Genomic DNA, 19764 nt, shown 5'->3' with positions numbered 1-19764 from the left:
CGTATTGTACCTCTGATGCTTTTTGTCCTCCTTTACTCAATGCTCTTTCGGGGCCTCCGAAGTATTTGAATAAATAAAGAATAACTTTGAACATGCACTATTTGATTCGTTCACCAAATCGATTAGAAATCTATTCGATTTGCTATTCGGTATTTTCGAATATTCGCAGACCCCCTAGTCTTAAGTGAATGCATATTTATTGAAAATGTTTTTTTTTGTTAGTATTAAATGCCCTTCTTGTGCACATTGCTCGAGGCATCACAGTGGTCGCGTGGTGACGTCACCGTTCTCACGGCGCCCTAGGCGGATGCTATTTGTGTCGCCGCCGTTTGCCATTAAGCATGTTACTCGGGCTTTCCGAAACAAGTTGCGAGCCTACAGTCTGTCAAGGACCGATTTCCCTTTTTTTAATTACCGAATGCAGTCACCGCTGCACCCTTCTCTAGATTTTATTAAAAACTAATTGTATCGGCATAATCGCTTGTATTTCATACGAAAGTCTTCCTGAGAATGTAACTGCAATTCCGCATATAGCGCTTTTCTAAACATTTCTGCGCGCCATTTTTTTTTTTTCGAGATGAAAGATCAAGCGAAATGCGTAGACTTTATCGTCATGTTGGCGGTAATACGTTCGAACAATATTTGCGTCCGCACCGAAGCCGATAAATGTTTTTCTTAAGATGTAAAGGTGGATATATTTCGCGAAAGGTAAACCGAACGGAAACATTTATTGACTGCAACATTTCTGCGCTGAAGGAGCAGAGCTGATTATACAATCAAAACTCTCAAGGCTACGGTCAACCAAATATCAAAAATGATTAGAAGGGTATACGCTGGCATCGGAAAGGGATAAGGGAGGAAGACACCTCCCACCAATATAGTCCATGCAGTAAGCAGGATTACCTAACGGCTCCCCTATCAAGAGTTCACAAGTGTTGACAGAAGGGCCATTGATACCATCATAAGGAGAGCCTATAACACTGGCCTAAACATCTCATCAATGCCATCAACGGAACGTCTTTGGCACTCGGAGTACACAACACCTTCTAGGAGTGCAGGAAGGCGGTTCTAGAGGGTAAAAAAAAAAACGCCTGACCACAACACAAGCAGGTAGGGATATCCTGACGAGGCTTGGGCTATGGCAGGCACTACGAACTAGTGAGAGCAAGTCCCAAATTCTGAAACCTTCAAGAAAGAAGATCTATGTAAACCCGATATCCAGCCACATTCACCACGAACGGCAGAAGGATAGAAGGAGAGCCAGAGTCAAAGCACTGGCAAAAAAAAAAAAAACTATCAAAAGAACCGGAAGCGGTATATGTGGACATCGGAGACTATGCCGAGTCGGGCAAGTCCGCGATTGCTGCGGTCGACAACCAGAAGAGGCCAATCATCAGGGCATCAATCTATGCTGAAGATCCTGCTGAAGCGGAATCACTGGCTATAGCCGTCACCATCAAGACTCAAGATAAACAGGAGAAGTCATCGCACATAGGACGGACTCGCAACAATCCTGCAGGGACTGCCTTGCTGGAAAATCTCACGGAAGGGTGAGCGCACTATTAAGTACCCTCGCACTCACACGGAATAACATAGACACCTCGTCACGAAACGAGGTAGCGAATGATCTAGCCCGAGCTCTCTCAAACCGGGCGGATCCCCATCCCTACCCCGCCCCCCCTCATACGACCGTGTGGTGACAGGCTAGAACACCTTAGGTTGGAAAGAAAACATTTCTCACCGCCACAAAAACAACTGTCCTCCTCGGATGCCTTTGAATGAAGGAGAATACAGGCAAGCACATAACCAGTTCTTTTACATTTTACTCAAGATCAGACCCACACAATACCCTAGTTACTGTCCTTGACATCCCCCATAGCCTGAGTCGCTTTAGGACTTTAAACCCGAATAAACAAAACCAATCAAGGGCGGATGGCGGTTTCGTTAGTCCTACTCACACTGCGCGCAGACTTATCGAGGTTGAGAAGTACTTGAAGCTGGGCTTGTTGGTGCATATTCGTGAAAGACATGAGAGCGCAAAACGGGGACACGGACGAGGAAGAGAACAGGACGAGCGCTGCACTTTCAACAGGATTTATGCGAGGTTGACGCATCTGCATTACTTTCTTTAGTTTCTGGCCCGAAACCTGCAGCTTCTGGATCTGGTGGTATCACAGTCGGCATATTCAAAATTCTTGTGCCAGACTGTACCTCTTTTGTGTTTTATATTCTTGTTCCTTGAAACTCCTTGAGAAGCTATGTCGAAGAACAAGTTAAGAATATCTCATCACATCGTCACCCACACTTTAAGCAAAAATAAACCCAAAAGGGAGTATAAATGGTGGCGGCCACCCTTTTTACTCCATTTGTGAAAACTTTTATTCCATGTGTATGCAGTAAAAAGGAAGACTGTCCTCCATTTTACTCTCATGAGGAAATAATAGAGTAAAAATGAGGATTTACCTGCATTTACTCGTCTAGAAAGGGAGTTACATGTGCCAAATACTCCACCAGTGCCAAATGGAGTAAAAAAAGACCATTTTGTGCAATCCGCCCCGCCACCTAGCGCTCCGCCCGCTTCTGGTCAGTCGTCTGATAATGGCGGTGAGTGAAGACCGCTTGGTTACCATCGTCGCTGGATCTCTGCTCACTTCTGCTCCTTCACTGTTGCCTGCCGCGGTACAAGATATCGGCTTGTCGCCGTTTTCCGCTAATATACGCTACATAATTTAATTGCTCCTGTGAAGCCTCCAGTGCTCTAACCATACCTGACTTTCCTTTGTTAGTGTCGGCAACCCCTTACAGCCCCCGTTTAGGCCTAATTCTCACAGGCTTTTTTTAGTATGGTCATCGCAGTGTATTGCAGCAGGTTATGTGTTGCATCAACATGGAACTGTAATAGAACACAGTGTCAACGCTGAGCTCTTGAGCCAAGCCCTAATGAAGTGAATATGAAAGCAAACACGGCCATTAAAAACTACCATCAGGGATGTTTTCAACTTTTTCTGCTCTAGTTTTTAGTCAAATATAGCGTGGTGCATGACCGTGCAAATTACCCAGCGACTCCTTTTCAGTTTTCAACTATTGATTATAACGTTGCATCCCTTTATCTACGAACAAGGCCAACGGCCAACCAAACGAACTCGTACAGCAAAAGCAGACGACAAGCAGACGACTCCCGCCGCCTACGCCGCCGCTGGGCTTGCAGACGGCGAAAAGATTGCGTGATGCGGCGTAACACTAGGGCAGCGCAGTTTCCCAAGTTGGGTTGCCGGCGGCCCGCAGAGCTACTGCCCGTTTCTGCCGCTGTCACTGCTGTAAGAATGAGCTTGAATGAGAATAAACAAACATGACGCCATTTCTGCTCTCCATTTCTGTGGGTAGTAAAAAATTCACTTCCTTATACTCCAAAATAACTCCGTTATATAAGAGAGTAAATAAAAAACACCATACATATGGAGTAAAAAAACCTCCTTTTGGGTGTGCGTTAGAGGACAAGCCATTTACTCCCTTTTGGGTGTTTTTTTGCTAACAGTGCATCATGACCCTCTTTCTTTTTCTCCTCCCTTCCCCACTGCTGAGTAGCAGGCCAGATATCAGTCTTTCTGGCCGACCTATTTGCCTTCGTTTCAGTAAATTTATCTATCTAGCTATAGAGGCGGCTTGGCTCTCTCCCGACTGGAAAGTCCCGAAAGCCAACTTACTGCTTCAGGGATCCTAGGAAAGGTTTCGTTATCGATAACATTCGGCCTATTTCTCTCGCATCAAATTTAGTCAAACTTATTGAACGAACTCCACGAGTGTAAGTTTTGACGGGAAGTCGCGCTCTGTACGACTTGTCCAGTTTGGCGGGTCAGGCGGTTTCGTTCTCGATAAAACCGGCAAAGTAGCCATTTTCTCCCGACATTACGCGGTCTCAAGATTCGAAGAAAAATGGCCCTTTATTTTTCTTTGTCTCATACCTATAGCAAAAAGTTATGAATTTGGCGGTATCGCTGGGGAAGAGATGGCCTTTCTAGGGCCATAATGCAACCATAACCAGTCAGGCTTTCGGTAAGCCTGCCCTAAATTTTGTACGACAGGTGCTGGTTATGAGTCGGCGTGTCCTGAACACGCCTGAGAGACTAGTTCCCATGAGACGCCGCATTTTGGTTGGGTTGGTTGGTTTATGGGGTTTAACGTCCCAAAGCGACTAAGGCTATGAGAGACGCCGTAGTGGAGGGCTCCGGAAATTTCGAATATCACGAAAAAAAAAAAAAAGGACGCAGCAAGGGGCATACAGAAGAGCAGTCTATCAACTGATTCTTTTTACTATAAAACACGACGATTTTTTTTTTACAAGCACGAATGGTAGCTAGCGCAGGCGCTCAAAAACAAAAACAAAGACGAGTGTTAGGACCAAACCAGACATATGCTGCAACCCTCATGAGACTGCAAGAGCCTTGTCAAGATAGTTCAGTTCACTAGGCTGCGACAAAACCTAGGGTTTGGCGACATATGGTGTATTTGGTCTCGCGATGTGATATGCATCCGAAGTATTATTTGTAGCCTCATGTGTTTGACGCGTTAGTTCGTTTTGGTCTTAACATTTGCCTTTGTTTAGTTTTTGTGATTCTACGTGACCCACTATTCGTGATTTTTTTAAAAAAACCATGTGTTCCAACGAAAACAAAAACGCTTGTTACATGTAGGTAGCGCTTCTGTATGATACCTGGCGTCCTCCTTTTTCGCGCTGTTCAAAACACGTAGCCTTCACCAACTCGGCCAGTTTTTCTTCCTACCGGTACTGTGTTCTTCTGGCAAGTTCAAACCGGACGTTTGTGAGCTCGATTTCCACTTGGTCGCATGACGACGAGTCCACGGCGTCGTGCTGAGCCGAATTCGAGGCCTCGCTGGCTGCCGCCTTGGAGGAGTGGAAGGCAAAGGGGGAGGGGCGTTGTACCCAGCAACTGCAGCAACACGACATCTGTGGAGCGCCTTGCGCTCAGTACAGGGCTCAAATCGCTGAAGTGTAAACCTGCTTCTGTAGACGGAGTTTCACTTCCGGGAGCAGCGTCACGGTCCATTTTGGTGAGAACGTCTTCTCGAGAAGCTCGCCGCAGTTGCCGATGAGGAGAGGGGGGGGGGGGGTGCTGTCTTGTTTATGTTGCTTCCCGCAATGTCGACTTCTCCGGCCACTTTTCTAAGCTCCAAATGTGTCCTCGCACAAATGACGCAGAAGTCCCCGCGTCGTATGGGGGGGGGGGGGGGGGGGGGGTTAATGGATGAGAAAATTGGGGGCTTTACTTGAATATTTTTTTTTTTGCAATTCGTGTCATCTTATTGCGCAGCAAAAAAAAAAATTAAATGCTAGTATAGTTCCCGAAAGGCAGTTTTTCTGTCTCTCATAACCTATTGTTTCTGTTCATATTTCATTTCAGTGTTCTCTTAAATGCGAGAGACAATACTCATTGATTTTGTTTCGTCCGAGTTCGTTTCATCTCTACTTATAATGTTTTAAAGCCCTTTCTAGTTCAACGTAAAACTGGAAACAAATTTCCCACTAGAGAGTGAACTATGTGTTCCTTTTCATAATACCTGTACCTCTACGTAGGTGTAGTCACTAAATGAAATATACGGGTTAAGGAATCGCGGAAAGAAACATTTATTTCTGCTTCCTCGCTACAAAGAAAGCGGGTTTCGTTCCAGTGGGCAGAACCTGAATGTCCCGCCATGCTTCCGGGCATTTAGCAAACTGACTTGCTTAACCGCGAAGAAATAAACTGTTTACCGCAAATCCAAATCCCGTTAACATTTGTCTACCACTGTACACTAGGTAGTACTATCGCGACTAAAATATTACGGGACGCATGTTCTCGGAAAAATGTATATTGCATTTTCGCCTTGTCGCTCGGTAGCGTGGTATCGTTACCAGCCGATAGAGCACGGTTGTCCTGTAAACTTTTGATCGCGATAGTACACCTTCTACCCCGGCTGCGGCAGTCGCATTTTCGATGGAAGCGAAATGCTATACAGGTCCGTGTACTGTGCGATGTCAGTGAGCATTAAATAAACCCAGGTGGTTGAAATTAACCGTAGCCCTCCAAACGGCGTCTCTTGCAGCCACAGTCACCTTAGGGCATAACCCCCATAAACCAACCAGTCATTTTTCACATAGCGGCTGCAAGAAAGGTAGTTCACTTGAAAAACTTTGGTCAAGTGTCTAGGGGAATCCCTCAAGGTGGAGTAAGTTTGTTCTGTTCCCACTTCGAGTTATTGATCAATTCGCTCTCGTCCTACCGTATGTTAGCCGTCGCGGTTAGCTTGTTTTTAAGCCAAGTGGTCATGCGCTTCATGTTTCTCCGCGAAAGAAGAAACCCTTTCCTCCAGTGCTTTGTTCAGTTTATGTCGCCAAATGCACTCCCAGACTTTGTAATCTCCTCTGCCGGAGGTGGTCGCTACAGTGTGTCCCGTTACCTCCGTGAGGTTGTCGCATCTTATCGATTCCTTGCCACCCGTTTTTCCAGAGAATATTTGACAACTGTGAAGAAAAGGCAACTTAAGAAAGACTTATTACACGTCCTTTTTCCCGCTCCCTTGTATGGGTCGGCCTTTGGGGCCTCACCGGGACAAAATGTGTTAAAGAGGGTAAGAAGAATGTGGGTAACGCCTTCAGCAAAAACTTTCTTCTTTCAGCTGCACACAGGTACCTTACGTGTTAAAAGCTGGTTACAGGAAAGAGACATGTACGTCCCGTGGGGCACCCATTGCCTTCTGTGTAGGAAGGAGGAAACAATTGACCATGTTTTTGTCGACTGTAATAATGCAATCTTCTTTTGGGACGTGTTGCAGCGAACCATAAAGAAAGATTTGCCGCTCACTCCGCACGGCATTAGGTTTCTGCCTGTCGAAGACGATGGAGCTCCATATGACACCATTTTTCTACTTGGCTTGCATGCAGTGTGGCTTAGTGCCATGGCATATCGCAATTGCGATCCTGGAGCCAGATCTGTGTATCAATATTTTGTTGAGAGTGTCCTGAAAATTTACGATGTGTTAAAAGACCGAGGTTTTGACGAAGAAATTGTATCCCTTTTCCAGAATCTATCCCAACTGAAGAAGTTGGAATGGTCGCTGGAAGCGAGGAGTGCTGTAGCCATGTAAATAGTCACATATGTTGTAATGCACTGTATTCCCACGCCTTTTAAGGCAATAAAGAAAAAAAAAAGTCGCGGTTAGCTCAGTTGGTAGAGTGACTTCTCCATTGAATCGGTGGTCCCGGGTTCGAACCCCGAGACGGGACGAAATTTTCTTTAACTACGAAGTTTCTCTTGAGGCTGCTTAGCTTTCCTCTGTAGCCGTATGGCTTCGCTTGAGTGGGTGCCAATGCGTAATTACTCTTTTTTTTTACAAACAATCAACAACTGGGTCACATCACTACGGGATTTCGACGTGGGGCCGATTTACGAAACGCTCTCAATCTGAAGACGGTCTCAAAACAGTCTCAAAGCACCCTCTCCTACTGGCCTGCCCTCACCACAACTTGGCCGTGGTCAGGGACTACTAAAGAGATTTTGGCTTTGAAGCCATTTAGACTTCAAATTCAGAGCGTTCCGTAATTTGGCCCTGTTTTCTTTACCAGCAGTGTTAGCAGGCGTTTTGCCATTGTGGCCTTTTAAAGGTTGCTCCTAACCCTGTACGAACAGCTAAGGATATGGTTGCAGTTTGCAAGAATTAGTCATTTCTTTATTTTTTGGTCTTCCGCTGCGAAGTTAACCACTTTAGTGCTTTCCCTGTACTCCCTTGACGTGTCTTGTACGCTAAGGAGTGTCCGTAGTTTCCTCCTCAAACGCGCCTATCTGACGCTCAGATAGCGTCGAACTTTCGAAAAAGAAAATCAATGCTAAACATATATGACATGTAGTTGTATGTTTCGAGCCTCATTCCTGCGCCGTCTCTTGTAGTGATGACTGATGACTCGCAAATATCATTGCACTGCGACACGAGTGTATCAAGTTGCACATGTTGCTAATTCTTGTGTCGAATTATTAATTTCCGTAATTTGCAAGACGGTTCTTAACCTTCTTGTGACCAGTGTGATAAAGGGTCATGTGTAGAAACTAATTGAAAGTCAGTACAGACCTTTCTCTTGTTGATCACACGTCACAAACCTTACCCACTTTTGTGCACTTTTCGCAGGTGAACGTGGACTGGGAGCTGAGCGAAACGCTGTGCGACTTCTACATTGCGGTTGACGTCACCTGCAGCACCGCTTCCATATTTAACTTGGTCGCCATCAGCATAGACAGGTGAGCATACCCTGCAGCACCCTTGCCTCTCTGTCTCTCCATCCGACAAGGCCTTGCGTGAGCGTTTGACATTTCAACAAAATGAAGCGTTAAATACCTCACCAGCCCCTCCGGCTGTTTTCTCCAATATCGGAGGACCTCCCTCGCGATCGGCTTTGGCTCCGCTACTCTAGCGTTCACTGTCTGTCTGCCTGTCTCTCTCTCTCTCATTCTCCTTCTGGCGCTATAGACCCACGAGAAGCGACGCCTACATCCGATCTCTGCAATATTCTGGACTAGCGGCAACAAAATTGAAGGAATAGAAAATTAAAAAAAAGAATCCACATTAAAACTAAGGCTTCGTTTCAGAAACGTGTGCCTTATTGAAAAACATCGCATTTTTCTCTCTTTTTTTCTTACCCGGGACAAAATAACCGCATCCTTAAGCTCTGCCTCTGCGGTGATAAAGGTCGACGTCCTCCGAGCTACGCATTTTTTGACGCGAGTATTCAGTTCGCGCATGCCTTCTCAATATCCGCTAAGTTCTGGCCTCACTTTTTTTACGCGTGCCTAATAACATGACAGGAGAAACAGTTTGAAGTCTTTTTATTTTCATTGTTTATGCGAAGCATATTACTAGAGCTACACTACAGCCCGTCGAGCGCGGCGGTGGAGCTACCATTGGCCACGTGACCACGTGACACCACGTTACAACATGACGTCACAGCAGAGGAGAGATGGGCTGCCGACTCGCGTGGTCGGCCGCGGCGGTGGAGGCTCCACATCAGAGGCGCTGCAGCTGACCACGTGACGCTACAGCAGCGGTATAAAGCTGAGCTTGCCTCGCTCTCCGGGCACTTACGAGGCGGCAGGTGTTGGGATGCCGCCTAGAAGCAGGGCTGATTTGAACGAGAAGCGAAAGCTTCAGCGTGCCACAGAGACCGATGAAGAGCGGCATGAACGTCAACCAAAGAAAGCCATGTATTACCAAGCCTAGCCATCAATATGCTTCGCATCTGACTAGGCTTAACCTTAGCTAAGCCTCAGCCATTTTTTTATTTTGAAAGCAAAATTTAACTAAGGAAGATAGATTACTTTTCCCCCCCAAAAAAGTACAATTACCAGCGCGCGTCACCATAGCTGATGTCACTCCTTGTGCATGTGTGCGTTTGTATCGGCTATGCACCCTGGCCAATTCCACGCCATGGATATGTGCCATTAAGCCTGAGGACATCATCATCATCATGTCGGACTGAGAATCGCGGCAGCTTGGCGTTTCCGGCGCTCTGAATTGGTGCTATAGGTGCAGAGAGCTCTCTGTCTTGGTATATTGAGCACCGGACCGCCCGGACTCGCACGGAACAACTACACGGTCCGGTGCAATCTCTGGTTTCTAATCAGGGTTTCACATCGCATGAGACTGTTCTAATGACGTTTCACTTTTCTGCGCAGCTAGCGCTGATTTGCCCCACAATGTGTACCTTCGTACACCTAACTTCTTTTGTTTGCTAATTATTTGCCATCAAGAGCGTTTGAGTTCGAGTTCGTTAGTGTTTTGGCTACATGAATGCTGCCGTGCTGGTGAGGCAAAAGTCACGCGATTAGACTTCTTGCTTGAGCCAGCACGCCGAGGCGTGGAGAAGAAATTCACAGAATGTTAAGCTATTATAGAAAAGGAATTACGCTTGTAGTCGCTCGCCCGCCATCAAAAGTTTATGGAAGGTAATGTCAGCGAAAAAATTTCCCGAAAAAATTTCAACACACTAAAACATACATGCAACCTAATAATGTTTGTATGAATTAGTACACTAATAAATCTATAGCAATACGCCTTGGACGTGAAGAATTTTTTTTCGTGTACAGAGCCTCCTTGTATATGAACTTTGGACAGCGGGTGTACGTAACTGTCCTACATAAAATCAATCTGTTGCACATAAAAAGGCTGCCTTGGCGTTCGACTGCTAAGTATTTGGTCGCGGGATCAAACGCCTACCGCGGCGACCGCGCTTCGATATGGCGAAATGCGAAATCACCCTTTTACTGATGTCTTCGCAGCAGCTCGGGTTGTCAACGTTAGCCCGGAACCCTGCTTCCTACCTGGCTCATAACCAACAGCGTTGATTTCACGCGTAAAGGCTCAGTAATCGTTAAGGAAAGTAAGTAGACCCAAGGTGGTATATATGATATTTCAGTTCTAACGAATGCGAAAAAAATTGCACAGGCATCACAGTGGGCAGAAATTTCAGTAGCTTCTTGTCAGCTCCGGTCACCGCTGCTTACTTTTATGAGGCATTCAGTTAGGAGCGAAAGAATGAGTACAAAATTAATCATTTAGCTGGCAATGCTTGAAAGAAGGATAATCCACAAGTCGTTCTTTATTCGCCATTCTATCTTCAAGTGGGCTGCTTCTCGTTCTTCTTCGAGCCCCTAAGCGCCATTTTGTTGCATCGCGCCACTGGCTAGACTCCTTATTGACTTGTATGGGCCAAGTTCATCCTGTTTTCTAAAAATTTCCATTGCTTCAAAAAATAATTGCATTCTCCAAGGCGTGATGCCATAGTTCGCCAGTTTGCCGATATTCCACTCAAGTCATGTTTTGACAGGGAAAGGCAGCCTATGTAGAGTCCCTGTCAGCTTCATTAATCATCATTACATTACGTGTTGATTCAGTTATCCGCTCGCAATGGGTTATCTTTTCTTTTTTCACGCTTGTCACGCCGCGAACGTAATCCTGCGTGAAGCACGACCGGCACGTTTCACCATCCCCATTCTTCTCCTCGCCGTGTTGGCACTGCTACCGAGTTTCGCCAAAACAGGCCCTCGCGTTATGCCTCGAGCTAACGAACCGAGCAAAACGAACTTATCAAAACCGTGCGGGCCGCAGCATTGCCGCCTTTTATAGCGAAATGTTTTCGGGTCGTTCATACGCGTAATTTGCATTCCGCTGAATAACAAATACGCAAATAAAAAATGCTACGCGAACAGAAAAAGGACAAAGTCTGGAATAGCGTCGGCTCAGCCAAGCCCAATCAGAATTTGCCTCAAACGGCAATCGCGCCAGCGGGTAAACGAGCGGACCAGCAAGCCAGCACCGTAGAGAGAGAGATAGAGAGAAAGAGAAACGCCACTGGTAACAAAAAAGCGTGTTTCGCGTGCCGCGACCTTTTCCGGTTCAGTGGGATGAACGAACAAGACCTCTCGTCACTTTCCAGCTACCGCGGAAGGAAAAATAAATAACTAAACAAGAGTACCCTAGAACGAAGCGTGAGAGACAGCGCCTGAGCCCTGATGCCAATTTTGCGGTCTCCGCCAGCGCTTCGCGCTCTAGCTCTTGCCCCTGTTTTCATCCGTCTTTCTACATCGCTCTGATTTCTGCGGTGGGGCGATGGAGAAATAAGCAAAGAACAAAGAGACGAGGAAGATTATTGTCGAGCATAGCTGAACGAAAAAAGAAGGCGAGAATTGGTTTGGCTTGTCAGCGCGACTGGCGCAGTAATATCTGGCGGGCGTCAGCGAAATTTTATAGCTTGGCGACGAAGTCATAAATATGCTAAACAGTCCCGGAACAACAAAGGGAGCCGGCGCCTCTTCCGCCTCCTCATCGTCTCTCCAGCGCGCTCCCCAAAACGGCGTCAGCAGCGGCAGCAGAACTCGCGGTCGGTAGCCGGTCGGTCGTGCTTTTGCGCGCGAGAGTTCAGTCGAGGGGAAAGGAGAAAATTACCAAGCGCGAAAGGCCCGAGCTGAGGAGGAGGCGGTTAGAGAAGAGGGGGATACGCCCCAGCGGGAGGTTGTGGGGCGCGCTGCCTGATGATGCAGCGCGTCACTGTTTTGTGGGCGTGTGGTTTCGGTCGAACAAAAAGCAGGGGGAAGAAAGAGAAAACGAGGGGAGAAGGCTTAGTAAAAAAAGGCAAGCATAGTGGGGAGGTGGTAAAACGGCGAAAGGAAGAGGATTTCACAGAGAAGGAGAAGGGGGGAGGGGCTGGTTGGCTGGTACTCTGCCGCATTTTTGAAATTCACTTAGACGCTAGTCCGCATGTATACCCTAAATTCACTTAGACGCTAGTCCGCATGTATACCCTGCTTCCATAAGCTCCCTGCTTTCTCTCGATTCTTCTTCAAAGAAAAGTTGTTGCAGCGGCAACGCTGGCGCCGCCCTTTGGAACTGAAACAAACCGCGCAGAGGTGGTTCTACACAATAACGGAGAGAGTCTGGCCACATTTGGCCGCTCAGCTTCTTCCTTGCGGAACGACTGCACTCTGCCATTTTTTTTTTGTTGTTACTCTCCTTCCATAAGATGCCATTACCTTTCTTTCCTTCCTCCTTTTTCTCTGTTTCCTGTGCGCTTTATTCTTTTTACGGATGCCTGCGTTACCCTAGGAACTTTTGTTTTTTTTGCTAGCGTAGCCGCATTACGAATCTTGCTAGGAACCCGCGCGACGAAAAGCACCAAAGGTTGCTCGCTCCAAATGCGCTGATTTCATTCATTATTCGCCCCCGCGCTTATGTGCTCTTTGGCTGCAGGCGTCGCCACGTAGGTTCCGACGCCCCTTATCTCTAGTCTTCGCAGCTTTCGGAGCGTCTTCCTCGAAGCCCTCTTATTTTTTTTTTCTTTTGCATGTGTAAATGTGTTTTAGTGGTCACGTAGTGGCTCAGTGTTTTTGTTCACCACACAGTTTGTGTTTGTGTAAGTGTCCTTGATTATCGGCCATTACTCGCTGTCTTCTTTGCTCACTGCGTTTTCTTTTCTTTATTTAGTTCAATATCGGTGCGGAATCGCTTCCCGGACACGTTCTACCGTAAACATGCCCCACTAAACACGGCCATCGCTCCTTACTGCGTGATATCATCGTTCTTCGTGTCTTGTGTTCGCTACCGTCTTCTCTCTTTCATTAGTTGAAAAGGTTTTCTCCTCCCCCCTCCCCAGAAAGGTGAGGAGGTCTTTTGTTTGTTTGCTTTTTTCACGATGCAGACAGCAACCTCCTGGGGATGAAAACAAGGCCGTTGTTTTCCTAGTGGCCGGAGTATAAACCTACGGTCTGGCCTTGTGCATTATATTCTCTTCATGAAAAATGAAAGAAGCATGCAGCAGAGCCGCCCTCTACAATAAGTCTTTCGCTAAGTGAAGTCAAGTTGTTCCCTCGGTTGCTTAGAGAGAGAGAGAGAAGACGCTTTCACCGAATATGCGTAAACACTGGCTTGAAATGTTTACAGGCATTCAGCTGTGTTATGGGTCACACATTTCGTTTTCTGCGCCTGTTTCGCGGGACATTAGCCCATAACTTATCGGAGACTCCTCACAGTATCACATCTCGCGTAATGCATTTTCGTCGTAATGCATATATAGCGTACTCCGCTTTCAACAAATTTTATTCTTAATTTTTGTTCACGCATTTTACAGCTCAGTGTTTTTGACCTTTTAACTTTTCATTCTTTGTTTTCATTGTGTCCTTTTTGTCACATATTTGTTGCTTACTTCCTTTCTTTATCCAAATCACTTTTCTTATGCATCCTTTCGACGCGTAACCCATCACGGTAGACTAAGTGCATGAAATAGCACAGGTTTTCTGCAACTAAACAAGCTTTCAAGAACGATTGTTCCGCGACGTACCGGCTGATAGTTTCCCATTCTTTCCTCTCCAAGCCCGAATATAACATGCAACGAAGGGATCAGTTTGGCAGATTTTGACCAAGATAAATCTTATTTCTACTCGGTAATCAGAGTCGTCGTAAACCAACACTAGCTCGCATTCCACTTGATTTAGCGTCGAAAACAGCCCGTAGTCTTTCGAAAAACAAAAATCGTCTTTATACGCGAAGTGCGAAAGGACAAAAGTGACAAACGGCAGACTGGATACACAATGCCAGTCTATGTTTTTCATTGCTTTTTGAGCATCGAATCGCTTCTAAAAGCCCTCTGAAAGGTGGCTGTCACAAGCCATACTTAACGTCCTTGCCTATTCTTTAACAGAACAGTTTTCTGTGTGCTTTTGAGTGCGTCTCGGTTTCTTTGCGTTTATTTTGGTGCTAGATCGACGTGCGTTGTCTGATGATGGCCTCCCCCGGAAGGAGCGCATTAACAGGTCTCCTAGGCTCACTTTTCCAATTCAGCTGCCAAATTGGCTGATGCCATTGGTGGCGATCAATGAAAACCCTTGCTATCAGCTATGCGATGTCTGCTCGTACTTCTGCCGATTATAGAAAACAACAGCGCGCCAAATAAAAGGCTACTGAAGGCGCAGGAGTCACGAGTCACAGAGAGCTCGAAGCCGAAAACGGAGAGGCCTTGCGTCAGTCATTCTTTTTGGTTGGTTCTTACAAGCAAAAATAGAACCGCTGGGGTATCATTCATTTTCAAAACAGATCTACCTGGCAGTAACTCATTAAAAGATGAACCCAATCCTCGGATTTTGGCGCTTGTGGGACTGGACTTAGAAAAATTTCTCTCTCATCAGCTCGATACGAACAGCAGACTGATGGTCACAGTGTCAACGCTACCCTCTCTCTATCTCGAGCACTTACCCCACTACTTCTTTAGGAGGTGAATACATCCACGTCTGTTCGTATCAGAAGCTCCAGAAATACGCCCGCGGTAAAGCTGTCATATCGATAAGCTTGGAGAAAAGTCGCCTACTCTGCTGCTGTTGCAGATGTGATTAGAGAAGTTGGTAGGCGCTGCTTTCGGGTAGAATTTCAAGAGGACACTGGATACCGCTCGGCTCCTCCTCCGACCTTTTAACGCAGTATGTTTCATCCGCATGTGGAAGTTTTGAGTGCTAGTGGTGCATGGTCCTATGATTACGGTACGATGTGGCAAGACGAGGACGCTGTTCTAGCTCTGTGCGTTGTGCGCTTATGCAGTGTAGGGAAATGCATCCAGTTTGTGCACAGCTAGAAGAGGAGTACTTCTGGCTTGGGAAAAGTTGCGAAAAGACTTGCTACTCTCGTTCGTGCTCTGTAGCAGCAGTGCTGAGGAAAAGTCGGACTGACGCTCTTCTTTTCCTTTATCTTCGACTTGGCGTGTTGTTGGCTAACACTGTCTGAACTATTGCTTGCGGCACCTTCCGGGCAAATCTCTCAGGAAGCTGTAGATGCGCGTTCATCTCGTGAAATGTTTGCCGGGGAGGCACCTTCTGCTCATGTGGAACTTCAGATTGTAGGTCAATAGATTTACTGGTTGTGTCAAATATAGGTGAATAAAACAAAACAGAGCAGCTCGATGAAACCGAAATTAACGGCCATAAAATCACTAGATGTATGCTTCAAACACCACTGAGTAGTTTAGTGCGCAAGAAATTAATAATGAATTGTACAGAGTTTACTAACGGTGAAGAAGGAACGCCGACCAAAAGTAAAAAACAAACAAACAAACAAAACAAGACGTTTCGGCTTCCGTACGGGAGCCTTGTTCATACTGAATTTCGTCATGCGTTGGTAAACGTCAAAGATTCCCTTCCCAAGGAAAAATAGCCTCGCGTAGTGTGTAAAGTTCCTTGTTCCGACTGTGACTTCGTATGCATTGGCGAAACCGGTAACCTCGAGAGGCGGCTAAAAGAACATAGTAACGATGTACGTAACAAAAAAGTGGATTTCAATGCTATCGCCGAGCACGCAGTATCTACAGGCCATGACACTGACTGGGGCCGGGCACACGTTCTGTCAACCGAAAAGAAGCTACGTCCTCGCCTGCACTTGGAATATTTAGTCATTCAAACTACTAGTCACGCCCTCAACCGCAACCATAAAAATCTGAACCCAGTCTACGCACGCTCCTTGCGCCCTCTTTTCAAACATATTGAATGCCACTCAGCTGCTTGCTTCTTTTCAGTGTGAACAAGGCTCCCGTAGGTGAGCCGAAACGTCTTGTTTTTTTTTTGTTGCTGTTTTTTGTTTTTGCATTTGGTCGGCGTTCCTTCTTCCCCGTCAGTATGTTTGTCCCCGACCATACGAGTTTTCGTCTAACTCTCGACCTGCACAGAGCTTGCTGAACGGCAAATGGTATTGCGCCAGGAATACGCGATTATTATGCCAGTCTGTGGCAGCATATACTGCAGAATACGCACTGAGAGGTGTTAAGAAATACAGGATAACTTTTCTTTTTAAAAAATTGCCAGCAGCAGCTCTGCTACGTTCAGCAAAAGGCGTGATTGCAACCTAATATAGATTTCCTACTTTTCTTTTTTTTTTTGTAATTCTTGCTCTGCATACCCAGTAGTTGTAATTTTTTTCTAACTATGTAGAAACCGGACCGAAACGCAATATCGCGAAAATGTGATTTCAGTTTTCCTACATCCTCGTATTGCTTCATTTTTTCTTTTCAGTTTTCGTACCTTGCGAGCATAAGGCGGAGTTACCATAATCTTAGCATTTTCACTCCATTTTACTCCCTAACGCTTAATGTCTGCTGCTTATATTATGGAAAACTCAACCTCGCTAACAACAGCACAGCGTTTTCATATATGCATGAGCTTAAAGTGGCACAAGGCGAAATGGATGTAGAATTTTTTTTTCTTTATTCAGAGGTTACCCCGCAGCGCCCATAGGCGTTACAGCAGGGGGGTTACAGCATTTAAAGAAATACATCCTCGTGAGTACAGCACACCTGCATTTCACTGAGTCGATTCCATTCGCCTTTTGTTTTAACAAAAAAGGAGTTTGCGTAAGTGCCAGTCCTTGAGTGATACTCAAGAATTTTGAGACTATAATCTGTGCGCCTTGAAACATAGTGAGGCTCTTTCAGATAGGTTTCTCTATTAGTACCTGTTTTATTATGACATATTGTGTACAAAAGTTTAAGTCTTAGTTTTCTTCGGCGAGAGGCAAGTAGTTCCCAGTTGAGCTGATTCTTCATGGCACTTACGCTACCCCGCCTTCGGAATCGTCCTAAGACAAACCTGGCTGCACGGTTTTGAATTCGTTCAATGTGCTCAGTGAGCGTCTTGTTCGAAGGGTCCCAAACCGCACAGCCATACTCCAAAATAGCTCTGACGCAACTCAGATAAGCAGTGTTTTTTATTGACATGCGAACATCGCAAATTGCGTTGAATAAAATTCAGTGCTCTACTTGCCCTGCGCACCAAGTCATCAATGTGCGCGTTCCAGGAACAATCAGATGCCAGCGTTATGCCTAAATACTTATTTGCTGCCTCTTTACGTATTAGTTCGTTGTTAATCATGTATCGAGAATCAGTTGTTTTTTTTCATTCTAGTAAAACAAACATGAATGCACTTTTTGACATTTAAATTCATTTTCCAATTCGAACACCACGATTCAATTCTTGTTAGGTCTGTTTGTAAGCATGAAATATCGTTGTCAGTAACAATGAGAGCAGATCACGAGAATAGCATATTGTTAGCATATCAAAATAATTCTTTCGGATACCCATCGGGTACCGTAAGTTTCGGCGTAGGAAGCGTATAAAGTTTAGATTAAGAACTTAAGCAGTAACGATTGTGCCGCACGGTTGATTCATTCTCTCTTTCTCCCTTTATTTATTGATTTTTTTTTTTTGCAGCGATTCGGCTGAGAACTATTATTTGCGTGCTAAACTACTGCAAATCCCAACTACATATCGCCGTGCTCTTACCACTCTTTGCTTTATTCATTCCGACCACTGCTTTTTTAACAAACACTGCACGAGTGATCGCTACTTGGGCAACGAAGTCGGGGAAAGAAAAAAAATTGAATAAATAGGAGAATGAAAGAATGTGCACAATTAATTATGAGACAAAATCTTGAAACACACTTTTCGGGGATATTTCGTCTATTTCGTAAAACCATGCTCATTCTTCAACTGCATGACCAAACGCTCAAAAAACATGCGAACATATCCAAATGGTATTCACTGATCCTTTTGCGCACTTGCGCTAAGGCTGCCATTCTCAAACAAAAAACCCTGCTGTCTGTTTTTCTGCAGCCAGCTTGATCTGCAGAAATAAAATAAATGTGGTCACGACTGCACTGATCATGGGTTTAGAACCCGCTGCGGCGCGATCAGATCAGCTTCGCTGGCCGCTGCACGAGAGCACTATGCTGTCGACGCAACTGATCATCCCTCCTGTTTAACTGGTGCCACTCTCTCGCGCTGTGCATGGAATGTTGTCGTCTTCATCAACTTCCATCCGTGCGCAATGCATCCAGAACACAACGCTATCGCAGTGCCCTCAAAGCTTCAAACGGCCTCAAAACGAAATGAAACGCGACATGCTAGCGCACATACTTCGCAGCTAAATCTGCTGTAATTTTATTTGTCTTCTGTTTTGCCCCCCTCTGAACACACACTCACGGGCGCGCCCACGGCATGCGCAAAGGCACAAAATTTGGTTTCCTCCTTTAAAGCGGTTAATGCCACAATAGGAATCGTGTAGAGGCAAAGCTAGCTTAGGCGACCTTATTGCAGGATGTGATCATGGATGTGCGTATCCAGCAGCAGCTTCAGATTGCACCAACAAGAGAGGTTCGCCCTTCAAATGACAATTCCCATCCTTCGTGGACGTCTACAGTTTCACTCGCAAATAGCAAATCATTCCCACGAAATACGGCTGCACAATGTGGCACCTCGGAGCCAGGCAAGCGTTTCGCTGAGACGCCCAGCGCTAGCATAGCCCAAAAACCACCGGCTACCACACCACTGTCATATACAACGATATGGCACAGATTGTGCTCCCAACAGCCAGTGACAACAGTACCAGCGCTTATGCAGTACTCAAGCACGTTCGGGCAGTGGCGTGGGCCGACATCACCCATCGCGTGGCGAGTATGGCTGCACTGCCTATCGTCAACGACACGACACTACGTAGGTAGAGCTAAGAGCGCTTGTAAAAGCCTCCTATTGAGCACTACAAGCCTTTTCTCGTCATGAGTCCAGACACAGTCTTACCTCTTCACGGACTCTTCTCATGCGTTCGAAGCGTGAAGACGAATGAGCGTGAGTCCGTTCACATGCACGACCATAGTTATTCAGTCACTATATTTCAATAACTGAACCTGATAATCAACATTAATGTCACAATTTTCTAGGCTCCTACACACACAGGCATCGAAGACAACGAATGGCCCCACAGTGAGGAGCATCAGATACAAGATGGCGACGACGCTGAACGCACACCACCTTAGCGAGTACACATACCTGCCCGCTGGACTCCTTCAAACAAATTCTGGAGAAACGATGTCGCCAGGCCTTTCTGTACCTCCTTCGTGAGAGATAGAAAGGAGTGCTTGCAGGCGCAGGCGCGCCATGTGCTGTCTATGTCGGAAGAGCTGTCGACGGGCATGCAAACGCTAGTCCGCCACCTCGCAACCAATACTGCATGAGCCCCGTCCTTACAATACAAATTTTCGACAATGACTTCTGCGAAGAGATGTGCCGTCACTGCCGAAGACTGACGACTACTACACACATCGTCTGACAGTGTCAGGGGTATTCGGAGCTACGTACGAAGAAGCTCACAGAACTTCGTATTTCCTGTCAGCCCGGCAAAGTACAGCGACTGGGTTCT

The 19764-nt window shown here is 46.1% G+C and overlaps 1 protein-coding gene across 5 annotated transcripts in view; it reads left to right on the top strand.

Moving 5' to 3' along the window:
- LOC149340733 (dopamine D2-like receptor) overlaps positions 1 to 19764 on the top strand; it is a 564508-nt gene that overhangs the window by 505792 nt on the left and 38952 nt on the right. For all 5 annotated transcript variants that reach the window (XM_089549571.1, XM_089549570.1, XM_089549569.1 and 2 more), the window contains one exon: positions 8179 to 8288. In XM_089549571.1, coding sequence (XP_089405697.1) covers positions 8179 to 8288 — 110 coding nt within the window. The remainder of the gene's footprint in view (positions 1 to 8178; positions 8289 to 19764) is intronic.

This window comes from Amblyomma mixtum, chromosome 6 (genome assembly GCF_055824585.1).
Source record: "Amblyomma mixtum isolate Tamu chromosome 6, ASM5582458v1, whole genome shotgun sequence".
In the NCBI taxonomy this organism is placed as follows: Eukaryota; Metazoa; Arthropoda; class Arachnida; order Ixodida; family Ixodidae; genus Amblyomma; species Amblyomma mixtum.
This window is presented reverse-complemented; position numbering and strand designations above follow the sequence as displayed.